General features: G+C 40.3%; 1 protein-coding gene and 1 long non-coding RNA gene across 2 annotated transcripts in view; one reads left to right on the forward strand and one right to left on the reverse strand.

Annotated features, from left to right (window-relative positions):
* The window catches only part of LOC138761289 (calcineurin B homologous protein 3-like), a 28,725-nt gene that overhangs the window by 1,076 nt on the left and 8,536 nt on the right, over nucleotides 1-19,113 (forward strand). The window contains exons 2-6 of the mRNA XM_069933181.1: nucleotides 1,365-1,434; nucleotides 1,569-1,649; nucleotides 2,140-2,279; nucleotides 13,938-13,999; nucleotides 15,003-15,104. Of these exons, the coding sequence (XP_069789282.1) occupies nucleotides 1,365-1,434; nucleotides 1,569-1,649; nucleotides 2,140-2,279; nucleotides 13,938-13,999; nucleotides 15,003-15,104 (455 nt within the window). The remainder of the gene's footprint in view (nucleotides 1-1,364; nucleotides 1,435-1,568; nucleotides 1,650-2,139; nucleotides 2,280-13,937; nucleotides 14,000-15,002; nucleotides 15,105-19,113) is intronic.
* LOC138761290 (uncharacterized) lies at nucleotides 8,568-16,813 on the reverse strand. Its single transcript, XR_011356241.1, has 3 exons — nucleotides 16,698-16,813; nucleotides 10,157-10,257; nucleotides 8,568-10,043 (listed from the first exon to the last, which is right to left on the reverse strand). It is a non-coding gene; the product is annotated as an uncharacterized lncRNA (long non-coding RNA).

The raw sequence follows: 19,113 nt of genomic DNA on the forward strand, positions 1-19,113 counted from the left end.
GCTACTCGTGGATTTTTCCACAGCCTGAGGAACCTCGACCGCCAGCACAACCACCTCGGGGCCATTCAGCCCGTCTGCTTCGACTATGTGCCCGGCCAGGTTACCCTCAGCCCGCGGAAGAACGCCCTCTCGTCCATGCCCCGCTCCGAGCCGCGGTACCCTTATTATCGAGCAGTGGCGCCTGCTTTTGAACTGCGGCATACACCGTGGTCCCACGGTTCAAAAATCATGCGGTGCGCTCGGACCCTGGGTGCTGCCTTGCTGAAGGCTCCTCTTCTGAAACATTTGCTCGGGGGAAGAATGGTCACTCCTCCTCTAGCTATGCCACTGTGTGTAACCACAGTGAATCTCCTAACTATTTGGTGGACTCTATTGGAGGAAGATTTCCCTGTCAATCACAACTACTCCAAGCCCCTGACGTTCCCTTTAGGGGTTCAGTTTGTCTCCCTCTGGGACGCAGGTCATGGTGTGTGTATTGAGCTGGATGATTGTATTGCACTGGGTGTATTCGAGGGATGTGGCGTTTGCAAGCCATGTCTGCTTTATTGCCCATCCCTGATTGCCCTTGAGAAGATGGTAGAGCTGCTTTCTTAAACTGCTGCAATCCTTGATCAGTGCTCCAGGACTTTGACACAGTGGTGGTGAAAGAATAGTGATATTTCCAAGTGGGGAAAGTGTGTGCCTTGGAGGGCAACTTTCCGGTGGTGGTGTTCCAATGTCTTTCTTATAGAAGTTGTGGATTTGAAAGGTGCTGTGCGAGGAGTCTTGAGTGGGTGCCATGCATCCTGGAGATGTTGCAGGCTGCTGTGGATTGGCAGTGGTTGTAGAAGGGCTACCCGTCAAGCAGGTTGCTTTGTCTTGTATGATGGTGTGAATGTTACTAAAAGTCTCCTTGCATAACAAAATTCCAAAGTAGAGTAGCTGTCCGAGGCTGAGTTTGTCTTGTTATTTTGCAGATATGAAAATGCCAATCTTGCCTTTTTATTTTAAATCCAAATTACAGTGCCTCAACAAATAACCCTAACTTGGAAGAGAAGCCCCTTTCTGTAATTAAGATAATTATTTACAATCCTGAGTCAAACACAGGGTTGTTAGTATTACATGTCAGCCTGCGACAAGTGATTATACAAAAAAAATAGAAATTTTCGTTTGTGATTTTAAACTCTGAAGTATTGCTCTTGGGAAAAGTTAATGTCTCATTCTAAATATCATCTTAGTTATTTAAAACAATGGATTGAGATGAACGAGTCTTGTGGTCTATAATTCCTGCTGTCTTCTCTGGGTTCTATCATGCAAAAAACCTCAGAAGGTGGGTTATCAGTTATATGGCTGTGAGGTCTCATATGGAATTTCATTCTTCCCAGTTTCAACAGAGCAAATTGAAATCCTCCACAGAAGGTTTTTGCATTTAACTGATGGGAAGTCTACAATGAGGTAATATATATATATATATATATATATATTCTGGGACATTGCCATCTTATAACAACCTTTATGTTTTAAAAAAAAATCTGTCAGCAGAGTAGCTACATATTTACACAAAATGCTTATCCACATTATGTTTACAGCAAAAGTAGCTTTGATAACATTCCGGACTTGGACAATAATCCCATTAAGTCAAGAATCGTTAATGCATTTTTTGATGGAAGGTGAGTTTGCAGTTTTTTAAAAATAATGTTGGTTATAAATAGAACCCTCAGTGGGTTAGCCCACTCTGCTTTCATTAGGTAAAAATCTAATGGAAAGGAAATGTCCATAATATCCTAGTACTTTTCAAGCACAATCTGAGATTGTGTGCAGATGCAGAATAAAATGGAGATCTTGGAGAGAGTGGCTAGTATGCAGCATGGAAGTAGTACAGCATACATTGGGAAGTTGATTTCAAGACCGGTTCAAGATTCAAGGTTATTTTTATTGTCATGTAATAATACAAAAAAAAATACATTATATACTTCAACTTTTGCCTGGTGTAAATGCAAACCAAAAAAAAAAGGCATTGGAAAGTGTGTAGAACAGGTGTTTAAAGTGGGAAATTATTCTGTTTTCTGGAACCAACATCATTTATTAAAATATTTTAATAAATGTTTTGAAATTTATGATGTTGTAATTCCACGTTAATTTCCATGTGCATTTTCCTAGAAATCTGGGCTTGCAATCAAATGAGACAGTGAATGAAATCACATTTGAAAACTTTCTGTCTACTTTAACCTTTTTCCAACATGTGGACAATCACCACCCAAAAGAAGAGTTGGAATACTGCAGAACTGAAAAACTGAAATGTAAGTCCTCACACTTTATATTATTTGCACACTAGTAACTGAGAACTATGCATTTTATCAAGCTATAAAGCCAGAGAATATCAAACTAAAATTGCTCATTGAATTAATTTGGAAATCTGCAAACTCCTTGAACTGCTTCAAACCTATTGTATTAGGATGCATTTTCACTCAGTGGTCTCCAGCTATCAGCTCTATGATAAAGGGAACTCCTACAAATGAAGCATGCCTCATACTTAATGCATAAATGTTGACAAAATTAGTGTTTCCCTAGACTCCACTCCAGTGGTGGAGGATTAACTACCACCCGGGCCCCTTGGCTGAGCTTGAGAAAGCCTCCCCTGATCTCTCCCCACCCCTCCCGTCCCACCCTTCGTTGAATAGAATAAAGTGACGTTAAGTTACGTTAAATAACTTGTATCATTGTGCTATGTATAATGTACTACAGATGCTCCCTGACTTGTGATCTAAGTGACGTGTCCATCCGCTCAAACAACCGGATTTTAAAAAAATATATAAAATTTATGTGGTTTATGTTATATGTGACAAACTATAACAGGGATACAGGGCATGAAAGAGCCAAAATGTGCTTACTTACCTTCTTGTTGGTCAGTGTCCCGGGGTCTGTAGGCTGGGTGCGGCCATCTTGATTCCTGTGTGCAGTGGGTTTGTGTATTGGAGTTGGCGCATGTGCGAGAGTTAAGGACTCAAATTCAATATCGTTATATTACATTTCTGAAGCTATCGATATATTTTTGGACATTGTGAACAGGATTTGGAGTAGACATGTCAACCCCACAGGCTTTGCCCTGTCATTTAGTTAGATTGGGGTTGTTCCAATCTTAGCCTCAAAACTATTTTTCCCTCTTGCTCTTCATGCTGCTTGATTCCCTTGAAATGTAAGTGCTCCAGGTATCCAGACACTAGCTTTCTAGTGTGGATAATTCCAAAGATTCATGACCATGAGAGAAAATATTCTTCCTCATATCCTTTTTAATTAGCCAGCTCCACTCTATTTCCTTCTTAGTGATGCATTCCAACACTTTTGCGATTGAAAAATTTCAGGCTAATTTACTTTTGGTCTCTCTTGAACAATGACATTATGACATTTCATTTGCAGTTTTCCAACCCTTTCAAAACCACACAATTATGCCCAATACATCCATTATCCCAGCAGCCACTTCCTTGTGTACAGGCCAGGGACTTGTGAGCCTTGGCTCATTAGTTTGCCTGGTATTTCTTTCCATGTGATAGAGTTTAAGGTAATCGAGGGATCTAGGATTAATACTACAAAGCAGCATGGAGATAAAAGATCAGCATGACTCATTGAAGTTTCCATCCTGCTGTGACTTTAAATTTAAATTTTAAATAACCTGCTATCCCCTGGTATGTTTTAAAGGGTGGGTGAAACTGAAGCACCCAGAGGAAACCCTCACAGACACTGTGAGAACATATAAACTCCTTACAGACATCACGGGATTAGAATCCTGGTCCAAATCACTGGTGCTGTAACAGCATTGCACTGTTACTGGCCCAGAGGACCCCAAAACCCAGCAGCAATACTGTGCCACCCTTGTTCTTGAGAATAGCAATTGAATGAAATGGTGAGAAGGAAACTTTGTTAATTTAGCAGAAACAAAAGGGGTTTAATAAATTGTCTTTAAGCTCTGTTGATGAGCTTATTCCAAAGTTAATTCCATATTTCAAAACAAAACTCTGTAAATACAGTCAAGTTACTTCTGAGCTGATTTTTAAAAAAAAAAAATATTTATTTTACTTTACATGTGAATTCATTCCTTTATCTCAAGTAAACCAGGTACCAGCAGTGGCAATGTCACCCACAAGTCAATGCTCCCCCATTTCTACTCAGAAATAGGTCATACAGGAATCTTCCATGAGAAAGTGGCTAGAGTCCAACTGCCACTGCTTCACATCAAAGGGACTGATAGCAGGAACTCAGTACAGAGTAATCATAGAGAAATTTGCATGATTAAAAACTTACTGTAGTATCTCCAAACACCATCCCACATATAATCTTTTAAATTAGTATTCAAAGTGGCTGGCATATGTTTTGCTTTCTAATCCGATATTTTCTCTTGTTTGGAATGACTGGTCACTCTACAACAAAATGCATTTTCTCTTGTTCCATATCAAGCAATAGGGAGGTCAGAATCAGAATTTATTGTCACGAACAAGTCATGAAATTCGGAGTTTTGGGGCAGTATCATGGAGCAAACATTCATATTATAACCACCTACAATATTACTTTAAATTAAAAAAAATTTTTAAAGTGCGCGAAAAGTAAGGCAGTGTCAGTACACTGACGACTCCTCAGTGATCGTCAACACAGGCTCACCCCAAGGTTGGGTGCTTAGCCCGCTGCTCTGCTTGTTATACACCCATGTCTGTCTGGCCAGGCACAATTCCAATGCTATCTAAAAGTTTGCTGCTGACAGCACAGTTGTCGGCAGAATCACAAACGGCGATGAGGAGGGGGATAGATCAGCTCTTTGAATGGTGTCATGACAACAACCTTGTGATCAGCATTAGCAAAACCAAGGAGATGATTGTGGGCTTCAGGAGGAAGTCAGAGGAACATGACCCAATCCTCATCAAGGGCTCAGAAGAGAAAAGGTCAAGAACGTCAAATTCCTGGGTGTTAACATCTCCAAGGATCTGTTCTAGAACCTCCATGTTGACGCAATCACAAAGAAGGCTTGTCAGTGGCTATACTTTGCGTCTGAGGAAATTCGGTACATCACTGAAGACTCTCAAAAATATCTACAGGTGTACAGTGGAGAGCATTCTGGTGGCATCACTGCTTGGTACGGAGGCACCAAATCTCAGGACAAGAATAAACTCCAGAGAGTCGTTAACTCGGCCTGCGATATCACAGGCACCAGACCACTCCATCGAGGACATCTACATGAGGCCGTGTCTTAAAAAAGCAGCCTCTATCCTCAAAGACCCCCACCACCCAGGCCAGGCCCTCTTCACTCTGCTACCATCGGGGAAAAGGTACAGGAGCCTAAAGACAAGCACTCAGTGGCACAAGGACAGCTTCTTCCCTGCTGCCATTAGATTCCTGAATGATCAATGAACCAAGGACACGGCCTTACTTTTCCTGCCCTATTATTGTTATTATTATTTTATTTTTTATTGTAATGTTGTAAGACGGTTATAATATGAATGTTGGGACTATGACGATGCCGCAAAACACCGAACTTCCTGACAACAAATTCTGATTCTGAAGGATCCAGTAGAGGGGGTGTACAGAGGCCTGGAGTTTGTGTAGCTTCTTGACCAGCACTGAGGGAATAAAGGTGCTGAAGGCCGAGCGCTAGTCGATGAAGAGCAGCCATATGTATGAATTTCTGTTTTCGAGGTGATCCAGAGCTGAGTGGAGAGCCAGTGATATTTCATCTGCTGTGGAGCGATTGTGACAATAGGTGAATTGCAGAGGGCCCAGATCGTTGCTTAGGTACATGTTAATTCTGGCCATGACCAGCCTTTCAAAGCATTTAATCCCAGTAGAAGTCAGTGTTATTGGGAGATAATCATTGAGGTACTCACACTATTCTGCACGGGGATGATTGATGCCCTTTTGAAGCAGGTGGGAAGCTCTGACTGCAGGAATGGGAGGTTGAAAATGTCCATGAACACTCTTGTTGGTTGGCACAAGTGAGCTGCCAGGGCTCGACGTCTTGCGAGGGTTCACCATCTTGAATGATGTTCTGACTTTGCTCTCAGAAACCGATATCACAGGGTCATCAGCCTATTCAGGGATTTTAGTTGGCACTGTTTGCTGGTTCTTCTCAAAGCGGGCATAGAAAATATTCAGCTCGTCGGGTAATCACAGCCATCTATAGTGTTCACCCTCACTTTGCAGGCAGTAATGGCCTCCATCCCCTGCCACTGCTGGTGTGCATCTGCCTCTGTCATTAGCTTCTTCCGCAATTGCCACTTTGCTTCAGGAACAAAACAAATACCCTTATTTCCTCTAGACACTAGTTACAGAAACGTATTGCCTGATTCTACACAATTCTCCCCATTTTGGAATAAGCTCCATGCATTAACTAAATTGAAATTTAAATTTTGAACTAAATTTATTTAAGTAAAATGGGTAAATGGACAGTAATGGTATAAAAGTGAATCATATCTTTCTCAGCATTAAAAAAAATCATACTTTACATTTCATATTCTTCTTGCATAAAGGTTATTCGACCCATCAAGTCTATATTACTCTCAAACTAGTTTCATCAATCCCATTCCCCCATTCATATCCCTGTCACCTGTGCTCTCTCACATGTCCATTGTCTCACTCCAATTCTCCTGCTACCCACCAACACTGAGGTCATTTTCAGTGGCTAATTGGGATGTGGGAGGAAACCAGAGCATCAGACAGAAACCCACAAGGAGAACATGCAAACTCCAGACAGAAAGCACCTGAGGCTGGAGCCATTCTCAGAAGCACCTGTAGCAATAGAAATTGTAGCCTTTCTCTCGAAGCATTGTAACTTATTTTGTTTTCTGGAATACAACCTCATAATTAATCCATCTGTACCACAGCATGCTGACCCAATTAACTGGAAATGTCCAGCTGTTCTCTGGCTTTTATCAAGTTAAATTTGGCCCAGAACAAACATTCCTCTTAAGTCATGTAAAAGGCAGCAGAGGATGACATCTTTCATCTTGCATGCAAGTTGGAGTCATTCACAGAAGGTTGCATTTCCCTTATAAATTGAGAGCAAATGCCAGGGTATGGGAATCTAAAAGTAGAGGGCATAAATGTAAGGTGAGAAAGGGAAGAGTGAAGAGAGATCTGAGCAGCAGCATCTGGATATATGCAATGAAAGCTGCCAGAGCAAGCAATAGAAGTGAAGAGAGTTGTGACATTTTGACCGATACATGTAGCGGGATATGAGCTGAAGATGGGAATGAGACTAGTTTGGTCAGCATGGGCTGAAGGGCCTCTTTCCCTGCTGTTGAACTTTATGACTCTTTGTTAGTGGCAATAAACTGGGCTTTCATGTTTCACTCTAACTGTGTGATTGAATGCAATGACTGTGTACTTTGAATAAATTGTCCCGGGTATTTTAATGTACTTGCCTCAGAGACCCACACCCAATTCACCCATTGCCTCAAACTTTAGTCATACTTCTGCTATACTTAGCTATACTTCTGGGGGAAAAAAAATACCACATAGCCTTCCTTATTTATAAGTTTGTTCACAGAAGAAAAAAAATTACGTTATAGTTTCAAAATAGTCATCCAGGTCAATTTTTGATCAACTGTTCAATCACCTGAAAGTAAGATTCGCTTGAGGTGTATCTGCAGAATATTGAACAAGCTAAAATGGATTTCTGTGTCATCATCTATAAATTGAAAACTGTGTTATTTACACCTTTAGGGATACACACAGATGAATAAAACAAATCAATATACCCTACTGCACTATTTCGTGTTGTTTGATGATTCCTTCTCGTTTAAGCAGTAGTTACAAGGCCATTACCAGTGTCTTAGTAATGGTGAGTGTGTCAGCTAGCGCAGACTGACTGCTTTTAGCATGCTTGTTCTTTCTTCAGCTGAGATTATAATATTCAAAATATAGGATTCACAGGATTCCTCCACACTATCACCGTGATGAGGGATATTACCTCAAACACATTACATCTAATTTCTTTCTCCAGGGTCACAATATTCTTTTCCCTGTTTAGTCACAAATATCTTGATTTTAATTTTGAATACCTACACTGTCATTTTTAATTAGTGATCATAAGTGGAGAGGATAACCCGTGTTTTCCAGTCATTACGATTAACTTGCTGGTTTCCTTTCTTTGGTTCAATTCTCCCCGGGTTTCTTTCATGATTTTTGAGAACTAAAGTATGCACTTAAATAATTATCACATTCCTATTCAGAAAGCCAAACCCAACTGGAAATTTACTTCATTACAGAGATTTTGAAAGATATCAACTGTGACAGTGGCAGAATTAAAGTAATTGACATCGTAGAGTAATAAGGTGGCAGCAGGGGAATGGAATTTAACAGGGTTATTAATTCAGGACTGTACCATATTTTCAACAGATTTGTTTTTTTTAAATCTTCCTTGCTCACTGGTAAATCACTGATTTGAAGAGGCAGCAAATGTTACTCAACTTCAACACCGTACTGGGGTGGGGGTTAATGGGGTGTAAAATGGGCAGCACGGACTCGTAGGGGCGAATTAGCCTGTTTTTAAAAAAAATAAAATAAAAATCAGTCAAGTGCAAGAAAGGTGGGGGGGGGGGAAATGTAACAGAGAGTCGTAGAGAGCTCCTCTCAATAGCCACATTGTTGGTTACCTTTTACTTCCAAATGATGCTTTATGACCTGCCAAATTTCTCCAGCACATTTATGTATTGCACTTGACACCAACTTCTGCAGATTTTCATGCTTAACTGCCAACTGAAGTAGTCCCATTTACCTGCGCTTGTCCCTCTAAACCTTTCCTATCCATGTACCTGTCTAAATGCATTCCAAATGTTGTCTTTGTACTCTACCAATTCCTCTGGCAGCTCCTTCCATATACATTCCATTACCACCCTCTGAATTAAAATGTTATCCATTAGGTTCCCCTCTCACCTTAAACCTATGCCCTCTAATTTTAGACTCTCGTGGTTTGGGGAAAAGACTGTGACCATTCATTTTATCTTTGTGCCTCACGATCTGTGATATTCTAGAAGGTCACCTTTTGGTCTCCTACTCTCCAGGGAAAATGTCCCACCCTGTCCAGCGTCTTTGGACAGCTAACGGTTGGAGAATAATGTTGGGAATGTGCAGGGGCTTGGTCAATTAAAGTGTGGATACAGAGGGAGGGTTGGTAGACTGTGGAGAGAGAAGCAAGATGCCATAGAGTCCAGGAAGGCAGTTCTTGGGTCTCAGAATAGTTCCAGTATCTGGGAATACTGGGAACGGTGAATTGGGAGTACAGATGTAGCAAGTGGTGCAACGAGGAAGTTGCCAGAATATAGCTTTGGGATGTAGAAGCGTAAAGGTGGAAATGTCCTCCGATTGTGAGTGTACTGGAACAATGTGAGGACACTGCAGTGGAGAAATGGTTACATCCCTGGCCACAGCCTAAGAGCAGCTGCAATTTTTTTTTTAAAAGGGTAAGAATTCCATTTGGTTTGCAAAACAAAATGCTGTATTTACCCAAAGGTGGATGAAACGTGTTTGGCAAGCATCAACATGCCTTTTCCCTGAGGCATCACTGTGAAGGAGGGAGGAGAGGCAGAAGTTCGTGGGAAGAGCAGCAAATAACAGAAGAGTGTAGACTGAGATGGAGTTATGATCATGATGGATAGAATGAGAGGGAGGGGTCAAAATAAAGGAGAATAAAAGATTTCTTCACTTCCCCTCTTTTGTTTGCAAAATGACCTCTCCAGTGCGGAGCTTCTATTACTGACTGACTTCTGTGAAGTTGCACTGTGATTGATCAACTGCATATTGTAAAATACAGCAGAGACCATCCAAACAACAGACTTCCTTTGCAGCTGTTCATTAAAACCATTGTTTTTACAAGAAATACCAAACATAAATATTTCTTGGCTAAAGTATTATAATTTACTTTTTGGCTTTTCTTTAAATCATACAACTGGAACTGTTTTGAACTTCTTGCTCTTCACAAATAGTCCATTAATACTGTTAACCACTTCCTGGAAATTGGGTTTAGTGTTCCAGTTCAGTTCATCCAGGCTGGAAGGTTGAGGTCTTCAAGTAAAACTTCACTGAAGCCATTGATAGCAAAAAAGAAAACACTTCAGTGAATATGTGCAGTTATGTTCACCCAAAATACGTAACATGAAAATATTTAATTCCCTGGTCAGAAAAATTCACAAACCTCAGGAAATGATTTGTGAAGAAAACTCAGTATTGGAAAATGTGGATGTGGCTGTTGAGAGGAGCAACGTATGATGAAACGTGGCGACGGTAAATAAGGTTCTGTAGACAGAAATGGCACATGTGCAGATCATTGGAGATATGCAGACAATTGTTTGCTAATCTTCCTGAGTCTAAGACCATGAAAAAAACAGCAAGAACAGGCCTGTCGAGCCTGCTCCGCCATTCAATGTGACCATGGCTGATCCGATGATAGGCTCATCTCCACCCAACTATCTGCCTTTTTCTCATATTCCATAATTCTCCTACTTTGCAACCATGTCTTAAATATATTCACTGAAGTAGCCTCCACTGCTTCAATGGGCAGTGAATTCCATAGATTCACCACCTCCTGGGAAAAGCAGTTCCTCAGCTCCACGCTGAACCCAGCATCTTGGATCTTGAGGTGATGTCCCCTACTTTTAGTCTCTTTAAACACCGTACCTGACTCTATCTTATCTATGCTTTTCATGATTATATATGTTTCTGTAAGATCCTCTCTCATTCTTTAAATTCAAGTGATTAGTCTTAGACAACACAATCTCTCCTCATAGACTAAATCCCTCATCTCTGGAATCAACCTGGTGAACCTCTTCTGCACCACTTCTGAAGCCAGCGTATCCTTCCTCAAGTAAGGAGACTAGAACTGTACTCTGTACTCCAGATCGGTCTCACCGGTACCTTGTACAGTTGCAGCATAACCTCCCTGCTCTTAAATTCAATCCTCTAGCAACGAAGGCCAACCTTCCATTTACCTTCTTGATAGCCTGCTGCACCTACAAACCAACCTTTTACGATTCATGCACAAGTCCTCCCAAGTTCTTCTGTAGGGCAATATGCTGCAATCGCTTGCCATTTAAATAATCTAATCTTCCATTTTTCCTTCCAAAGTGGATAACCTCACATTTACCAACATTGTGCTCCATCTCCATCTGCTTGCCCTCTCACTTAATCTATCTATAGCTCTCTGAAAACTTTCTGTATCCTGTGTACAATTTGCTTTTCCACTCAATTGACAAATTTAGATAAATGATCTAGAGGAAGGGACAAAGTGTGGTGTATGTATATCGTGAACAGTTGCGGGCCCAGCACCGACCCCCCCCCCCCCCCTCCGGCACCCTGCTCACCATCAAATGCCAACCAGAGAAACACCCTTGTACCCTAACTTTCTGCTTTCTATTGGTTAACCAATCCTCTATCCATACATCACTCAAACTCTTACATGTATACATAGGCATGAGAGAGGCAAAAAAGCTGGACTTCAAAAGAAAGACAAACACCTTTAGTGGGGATAAAGGAAAAACATCTTAGTTACAATTAGAAAGGGCCACTCTGCTTGCTCAGTCTGTGTCAATGTTTACCCACCCATTTTCCTTTATCCAGTCTCCAATCTAATCTTCATTGTTGGCATAAATTTCTGCCTCAGTTACAAATCTGGAAGTTATTTCCAGAGATTCTTAACTCTTGACATGCACCTTTCCTACTAAATCTTTGACGTTTTGCCCCTGGACAGATCACCCCAGAAATGATCTCTCACCTGCTGGACAACAGCTGCCTCGCTACACCATCTTAACCATTTCATAATTTTTCAGTGATTCTGCCAATTCGTCTGTCACTCTTCAAGTCTTTTAAGTAGTTTTTTTTTCCTCTTTGCACGAGGCTGTATTTGTTAATCCACATGGAACCTCGGGTCTCAAAATTGTGCTCAGGGAGATAAAAACTGGACACAGTAATGAAATGCTTGAATGTTACATGCATGAGTAAATGGAACTGTTTTCAATTGTAGACTGTATTTGATGAAATACTGAAAACTGTATTTTAATATTTGTTGCTGTCAGTGTTAGATGCTGCCTTTTATATCCTGAATCCATCTGCTCGTTCGCAGCACATTTAGAAAATATTCAGTGAAAATTAATTATTGGTGTAATTTCCCTTTGTCCCCAATATTATCTTTTCCTTCCATTAATATTTCTGTTTAACTCCCAAACTCTGGACTGTGATCGCACCTCACTCCCAACCTCTGTCGGTAAATGTCAGGAAAAATGGAAGATCAGATTTATCATTTAAATGGCAAGCAATTGCAGCATATTGCCATACAGAAGAACTTGTGAGGGCTTGTGCCTGAATCATAAAAGGTTGGTTTGTAGGTGCAGCAGGCTATCAAGAGGGTAAATGGAATTTTGGCCTTCATCGCTAGAGGAATTGAATTTAGGAGCAGGGAGATTATGTTGCAACTGTACAAGGTACTGGTGTGGCTACATCTGGAGTTCTGCATACAATTCTAGTCTCCTTACTTGAGGAAGGATGTGCTGGCTTCAGAGGCGGTTCACCAGGTTGATTCCAGAGATGAGGGGACGCGTCTCGGATATGATTGAGTATACAGTATGATAGTGGAGAAATGAATTCAATGATCAGGACTTCCTTCATCAAAATGAGCAGAAGATTCCCTCTGATATTCCTTCCTCTTGGCATATTTACACTCCCATCTTGAAGCAGTAATATATGATGTGATAATCCCTGGTTTATCTGTTTTTATATTAAAAAATAACTGTAGACCTTAGTTGAGCCCTTGAGTTTTGATTGATCCTATTCATTATCCAAGATCATCCTATAATTATCAGGTACCCTTGTCTTATCTGTTATTTTTAGGACATCAAACCATAGCTATGATTTGCACTCAGACTCTAGATCACAAGGGGATTCTCATTTGTTGTAGGATGTTCTTGCTCCAATCTTGAATGAGCAACATAAAGTATGCATTCACACTGCATTTCAAGAGTTAAGAATTTCTGGAAATCGGCTTTCAGAGTAGTGACTGAGGCAGAAGCTTATTTCAACAAAGATGATTAGATTGGAGACTGGATTAAAGGAAAATGGATGGGTAAACATTGACAGACTGAATGTTTGCAGGTTTACAAGAAGCAATTTACACATTCTCATTTGAAGCTTGCTTCAACACAGCAACAATGTCAGTTGGTAGACTATCTTACAACCTCTGGAGATAAAACTATAGGCAGGGATCCTAACTGGGAATGTTTAAAAGCCCCCATTCTGAACTTCACTTGCATTTTAAGATGGTCCTGCTAATCAATGGACACATTATTATACATAACTGCAGTTTAGCCAAGTGAAAAGTAAAATAAAACAGGTCCATAATAACACAAATAGCAGAACAATGTTTAAGTTGCTAGAGAGTCCACTGTAGTCCCTCAACCTACCCTATCTTGTGTGAGCCATACATTTCATGCTGCCTATAGGATGATTCAACTTCTTGATATTCTAAGGTTGCCAACAATTATAATCGTCAACTGGAAGGTGCTATTGGGACAGAAGATGAGATTGATTTATCATTTTATTTAATTTGAACCTTGGAGCATTTCTTTAGCACCCTCTTGTAGCTGTTAAAATGTAGTATGCTTTCCTACAGCAAACCATGCTTGTCATTTAACTCCATTTAACACTGTAGCCATGTAACAAAATTATGTTCAGTTTTAAAATCTGCATTAACTGGTCAGTTATATCACAAATGGAGCACGCTGAAAGAATTTCCTATCTAATATTATCAATTGTTTAATGTTTTTATTTTTTAATGTACAGAAACTTTCCACAGAAAGGTTCTTGCAAAGGCAACTGATTTGGTAACTTAAACCTGGTAATGCTCTCTGTTAAAGTGTGTTACATTGCTCGCATATCTGTACTCTATATTATATCTCGCACTAATTGAAACCATCTTATCCTTCTAGTTTTATTTCGCATGTACGACACCAATGGAGATGGAAAAATCACCTTGGAGGAATTGAGAGAGGTTGTATTGTCCTGCTGCTTTAATCAAAGTATATGAAGGCTGCTTTATAATCTCACAAATACATTTTAGGTGCTTGTTCTACAAAGCATCCAATCACCAAACTCAAAATTACGTGAATTATGCAAAATAAACATGTGTTAAATGATAACGGTATTGAATTTAACAATTCGGGACTGATTTCAGCCAGTGTGATGTGAGGGGAAAAATGAACTTTCATCACGAGATTCCAAATATCCTGTAGGGGAGGAAACTTGATGCCTTTACTCAGTTCAGATCCAGAGCGATGTGATTGACTTTTGACAGTCCTGCTATTTGGTTCAAGGACCATTAGGGGATGAGCAATAAATGACAGCATAATCTACATTCTATGAATGTATTTTTTTAAAAAATGTCAGCATGCTTCTCATGATGGGCAGGTAGCTCCCAATACTGGCTCACTGTTAACTCAGCTCGGAGTTAAAATACTGATATAGTTCTAATTTTACTTGTATTGCAACAATGACAGCACTTCAAAAGTACAGTAAAACCTCGTTAGAACATGGTATTTGGGGTCCAAGATTTCATACCGCGTTACAGTCGAGTCGTGGAACCGATGCAAATATGTCATGATTCAGGAAGCAGGAGAACAGCATACTGTGACTCAAACCCTATAATAAGACCTTTAAACTCCACATATTAACATACACATCTTGTAAATGAGACATAAGAATTCATTTTTGAGTTTGCAGCTGTTCGCCTGGCATCCTAAAGTCAAAGTTTGGGGTCCACAGACACCCGCGCAACCAGCGATTCCGTGGATTAACGAATCGTATTCTCACGAGGTTTCACTGTATTTGATTGGCTGTGACAATTCCACTTTCCAAGAGCCCAACAATAATATGTTAAACTACTGTTTTCAGTATGGGGGGGGGGAATAAAAGTGATAATGGTAAATGATTTAAAAGTTATCTCATGCTATGAAAGAGCTCAGTTACATAGTTCCAAATACTTTTTTCTTTTGCAGATTGTGGATGAATTGTTATCAAAGAAATCTAAAACAGATAAAACGTCCTCAATTGCGGACGCTGCAATGTTGGAGGCTGCAAACATCTGTGTGGGAGAAATGGTTTGTAGCGTTTCAGATTAACATTCGTAGAATTAGAAGATAGAACTCCCTTATCGTCCACTTCAATTGTTTAAGCCTTGCAACTTAAAGGTAGAGCCAGAAGGATACACACAGTGACTTCTGAGTGACAGAATGTAGGCTTTTTATGGTGGGTCTCCGTCAAGGCTGAATAAAGTTATCATCAATAGTAACCACAGCCCTTCTGAGTGAATGCCAAGATTTGGTTAGATTTGTTGCAGGTTCTTTGAAGGGTAGCTGTCCATCTCTGCATTTTACTCTTCATCCCTCTCTCACCTCTCTATATAACTTCTTGAAGAAAACTTTGTTTTACATTAAGCAGCTAAAATATCCAATAATTGATGTAATTAATGGTAATTAAGTTAAAACTGTGGAAGACCACCAGTCCACATGGTAAGTTACCAGGAACTGTTTGGGAAGCTCTTTTACCATCATATATACATTGAAATAAAACTGGATAATGATGGAGTACCATCAGCAGAGAGAGTCAATGCTTCTTGCTTCTGCTGCCCAACCTACACTTTCTGTATTTATTGGTCAAACAAAAGATCTACCCAAAGGCAGTGGGGGTGGTGGGAGGGGTCTTTTGATAAAGAAAAATTTAAGAACCCTTTGAACCTAGAATTAAAAATAGAAACAAAATACCAGTAATAATCATCACATAAAGTGGTAACGTTTCAGGCCGAAGACCCTTTGACAGTTTGTTTCTCTGAAGACAAGAGACTGCAGATTCTGTAATCATAACTAAAAGCCAAACCCTGGGAGAACTCGGAGGTCAAGTAGGTTCTGTGGAGGCAAAAGGTGTTTTCCTTTTCCTCCACTGGTTCTTGGAGGGTAGAAGAAAGGTGTCCAATATATAGCAGTACCAGTGGCGGATTAGCCATTAGGCTGAGAAGGCTGAAGCCTAGGGGCCTGGAAGGTAAAGATTACACCAATGTAACCACTTGTTACATGGGCTCGCATTAGTCCTGGGTCCACCCGTCAGTCACCGCGTTCGCCTGTCAATCAGCAGAAGGGTCCCGGTCCCATCTTTCCATTCTGGCTCCTCCTGTCCCAATGCCACCTGTCGATCAATGCTCACGTTTGTGCGCATGCACGAGTCCTGCAGCAAAACTCAGCTCGTTCAGCATCGCTCACGGGAGGATCACTTTTTAAAAAAAAACTCTCCCCTCTGTGTTATTGTATCGAGACTTTTTAGAATTGATTTTATTTATCCTTTCGTAAATTATTTGGGGCTAGCAGATGGCTTCTGAAAGGTAAAGTTTTGTTTGATTTTAATGAGGGTTTTCCTCCCCTCCTCTAAGCAAACACCAACTGGTGTATTCCCAGCATAGACCTGGCGGATAAATTTAGAATATGTGAGGGCATCACCTCCAAAGGCTAATAAATGGAACAATTTGACTTTATTCAACGAAGTGTGGGGACGTGGGGCAGGGGGACAAGGTCGGGTGGTGGGGATTACTAAAGCTCATCCTAGGGCCCGGGAGGTAGTTAATCCGCCACTAAGCCGTACAAAGGTAGGTGAGGTAGAGCCTACTAGGTAATAGTGGCTCCATCTGAATTGTTGACTTATACCTTTTGCCTCCACAGATGCTGCTGTTCCACAAAGTTCTTCCAGCATTCTGTTTCTCTTCCCACAGATGTGCTGACCTGCTGGGTGCAGCATTTTTCTGTTTTTATTTGAGATTTTCAGCATCTGCAATTTAAAAAAAAAAGTCACTTTCCTCGTAATTGACTGTTTAGCAAATTTCCACAGTAATATGTTTCCGTGAGAAAATATACATTGTAGTTATCTTTTGTGAACTGTTCAGGTTTTAGACTTTCTAATCTACAGGTGTACATTTTCCATTTGTGTTTGTGAGCAATGCTTTGAAAGAGAGACCTATAAACATCTATTTTTAAAAAAAATCACTGCAATCCAAATATTTGGTTCAATAGGAAACCAAGTTTTTTAAAAAAAAGCTGAAACATGCAAGCAAGTTCGCACACTTTATAGAAGTATGCAATTGTGAAATGAAGGCTATTTCAGAACCAACAGTTCAGTGGAGTTAGTAAGTGTGCAGCCTGCTTGTCTAACCTATTTGAGTGCAACACCCTAAGGTGATTTTCTGAAGATTCCTGCAAACCGGTTCTTCTCGTTCTTCTCATTCCAGACTAAATGGTTTGTGATGTGAAAATTCATTCAAAGCGATTCTTGAAGCGATATCAAGGAATGTATTTAAAAAATATCTCTTTACAGAGACTCCTTCATGTTATTGGCACGATACATTCGATAGTTTTAGATTGGGAAAGGAGATACACATAAATCTTTGTTTTTACAAAGTGTGCAACGTACTCCATCGATTCATTTCCTCTCTCAATGAAAAGAGGGTACAGACCAATGCTATTTAATGTATCACTACTGCTTTTAGGACAGCTATTCAGCAGTAAGTCAGGATAATGGCAGATTGAGCTCAATAGATTTTCATTACCAGGAACTCCACTTATCTGTTGGCTGTAAAATACAGTTGTAATCAGTAACAAACACTTCACAATTGCATACCTCAATGAAGTGTATGAACTTGCTTGCATGCTTCAGCTTTTTAAAAAAAACTTTCTATTGAACCAAATATTTGGGTTGCAGTAATTTAAAAAAAAAAGATGTTTATAGGTCTGTCTCTTTCAAAGCATTGCTCACAAATACGAATAGAAAATGTATACCCGTAGATTGGAAAGTCTCAAACCTGAACAGTTCACAAAAAAATAACTACAATGTATATTTTCTCACAGAAACATTTTGCCATGGAAATTATGCTTAGAAATCCCAGCACTAAAATTAAGTGACAGCACAGACAAGGTACACACCAAATCTCCCTTGAGGCTTGATGGTACTTAAACTAATGACAAGGTGTTCATTGAGATGTCACAAAAATGATTCGACCTTAGAAACAAAAAATAATGTGCAGAAATGTTTCTACAGTACTTGCAGCTTATAATAAGCATAACAAAATAATTCAGTGTGAAAATAATTTTAATGTTGAGAGAAATAATTCCAGTGGTTCTCCACTTTTTTCTTTCCACTCACCTACCACTTTAAGTATTCCCTATGCAATAGGGACTCCGTGATTAGTAGAGGATTGCTTAAGTTGGGATGTGGGTGGGAAGAAAAAGTTTTAATCGTACCTAATTGACTCATTGTGCATGGTTTCATCACTCCAGAGGGAATTTTTCTCAAGCAAAACATTTCAGTCACAATCGGATCTAGAGCAATGGTTCTCAACCTTCCCTTCCCACTCCCATCCCACCTGACTCATCAGAGAACCGATGGCCTAGGGAATACTTAAAAGTGGCATGGGAGCGGGAAGAGAAAAAGATGAGAACCACTGATTTAAACTGAGTCTATTTGTCAAGCATGCTAGGATGTCAGGTGAGAGGTCAACAGTCTATAGCTAACCAGGGATCCTGCTTGACTCACTGCCTTCTTCCAGCACTTCCACTGTGTGTTGCTCGTGCAATTCCAGCACAACTTTAAAATTTTTTTCAAAAAACAACAAAAAAAAACTGCTCATACTTCAACTAATTTTGCTTTGGTCACATTTAGATTGCAGTTCTGGACACCGTAGGGGCTTTGGAGAGGGTGCAAATGAGGTACACTGGGATGTTAACAATACGAAGAGGTTGGACAAACTTGGATTGCTTTCTCCAGAGCCGAGGCTGAGGGGTGACCTGACAGGAGTTATGTAAAAATGACGAGAGGCATACATATATATAGGGTAGATAATCTTCCCCACCCTCCCAAGGTTGGAAAGGACAAATACTAGAGGGCTAGTATTTATGGTGAGGAGGGAATGTTTAAGAGCCATGTGGACAGGCTCAGAAACAGGCAGGGGATGAAGGGAGATGGGATTAGTTTAAATTAGCATCAGGTTCAGCAAAAACATTGTGGGCCAAAGGGCCTGTTCCTGTACAGCTACTCTGTTGTTCTATGCTCTAATCAGCATGTGGTTTCTCC

The sequence above is a fragment of the Narcine bancroftii genome, chromosome 4, assembly GCF_036971445.1.
Source record: "Narcine bancroftii isolate sNarBan1 chromosome 4, sNarBan1.hap1, whole genome shotgun sequence".
Classification (NCBI taxonomy): Eukaryota; Metazoa; Chordata; class Chondrichthyes; order Torpediniformes; family Narcinidae; genus Narcine; species Narcine bancroftii.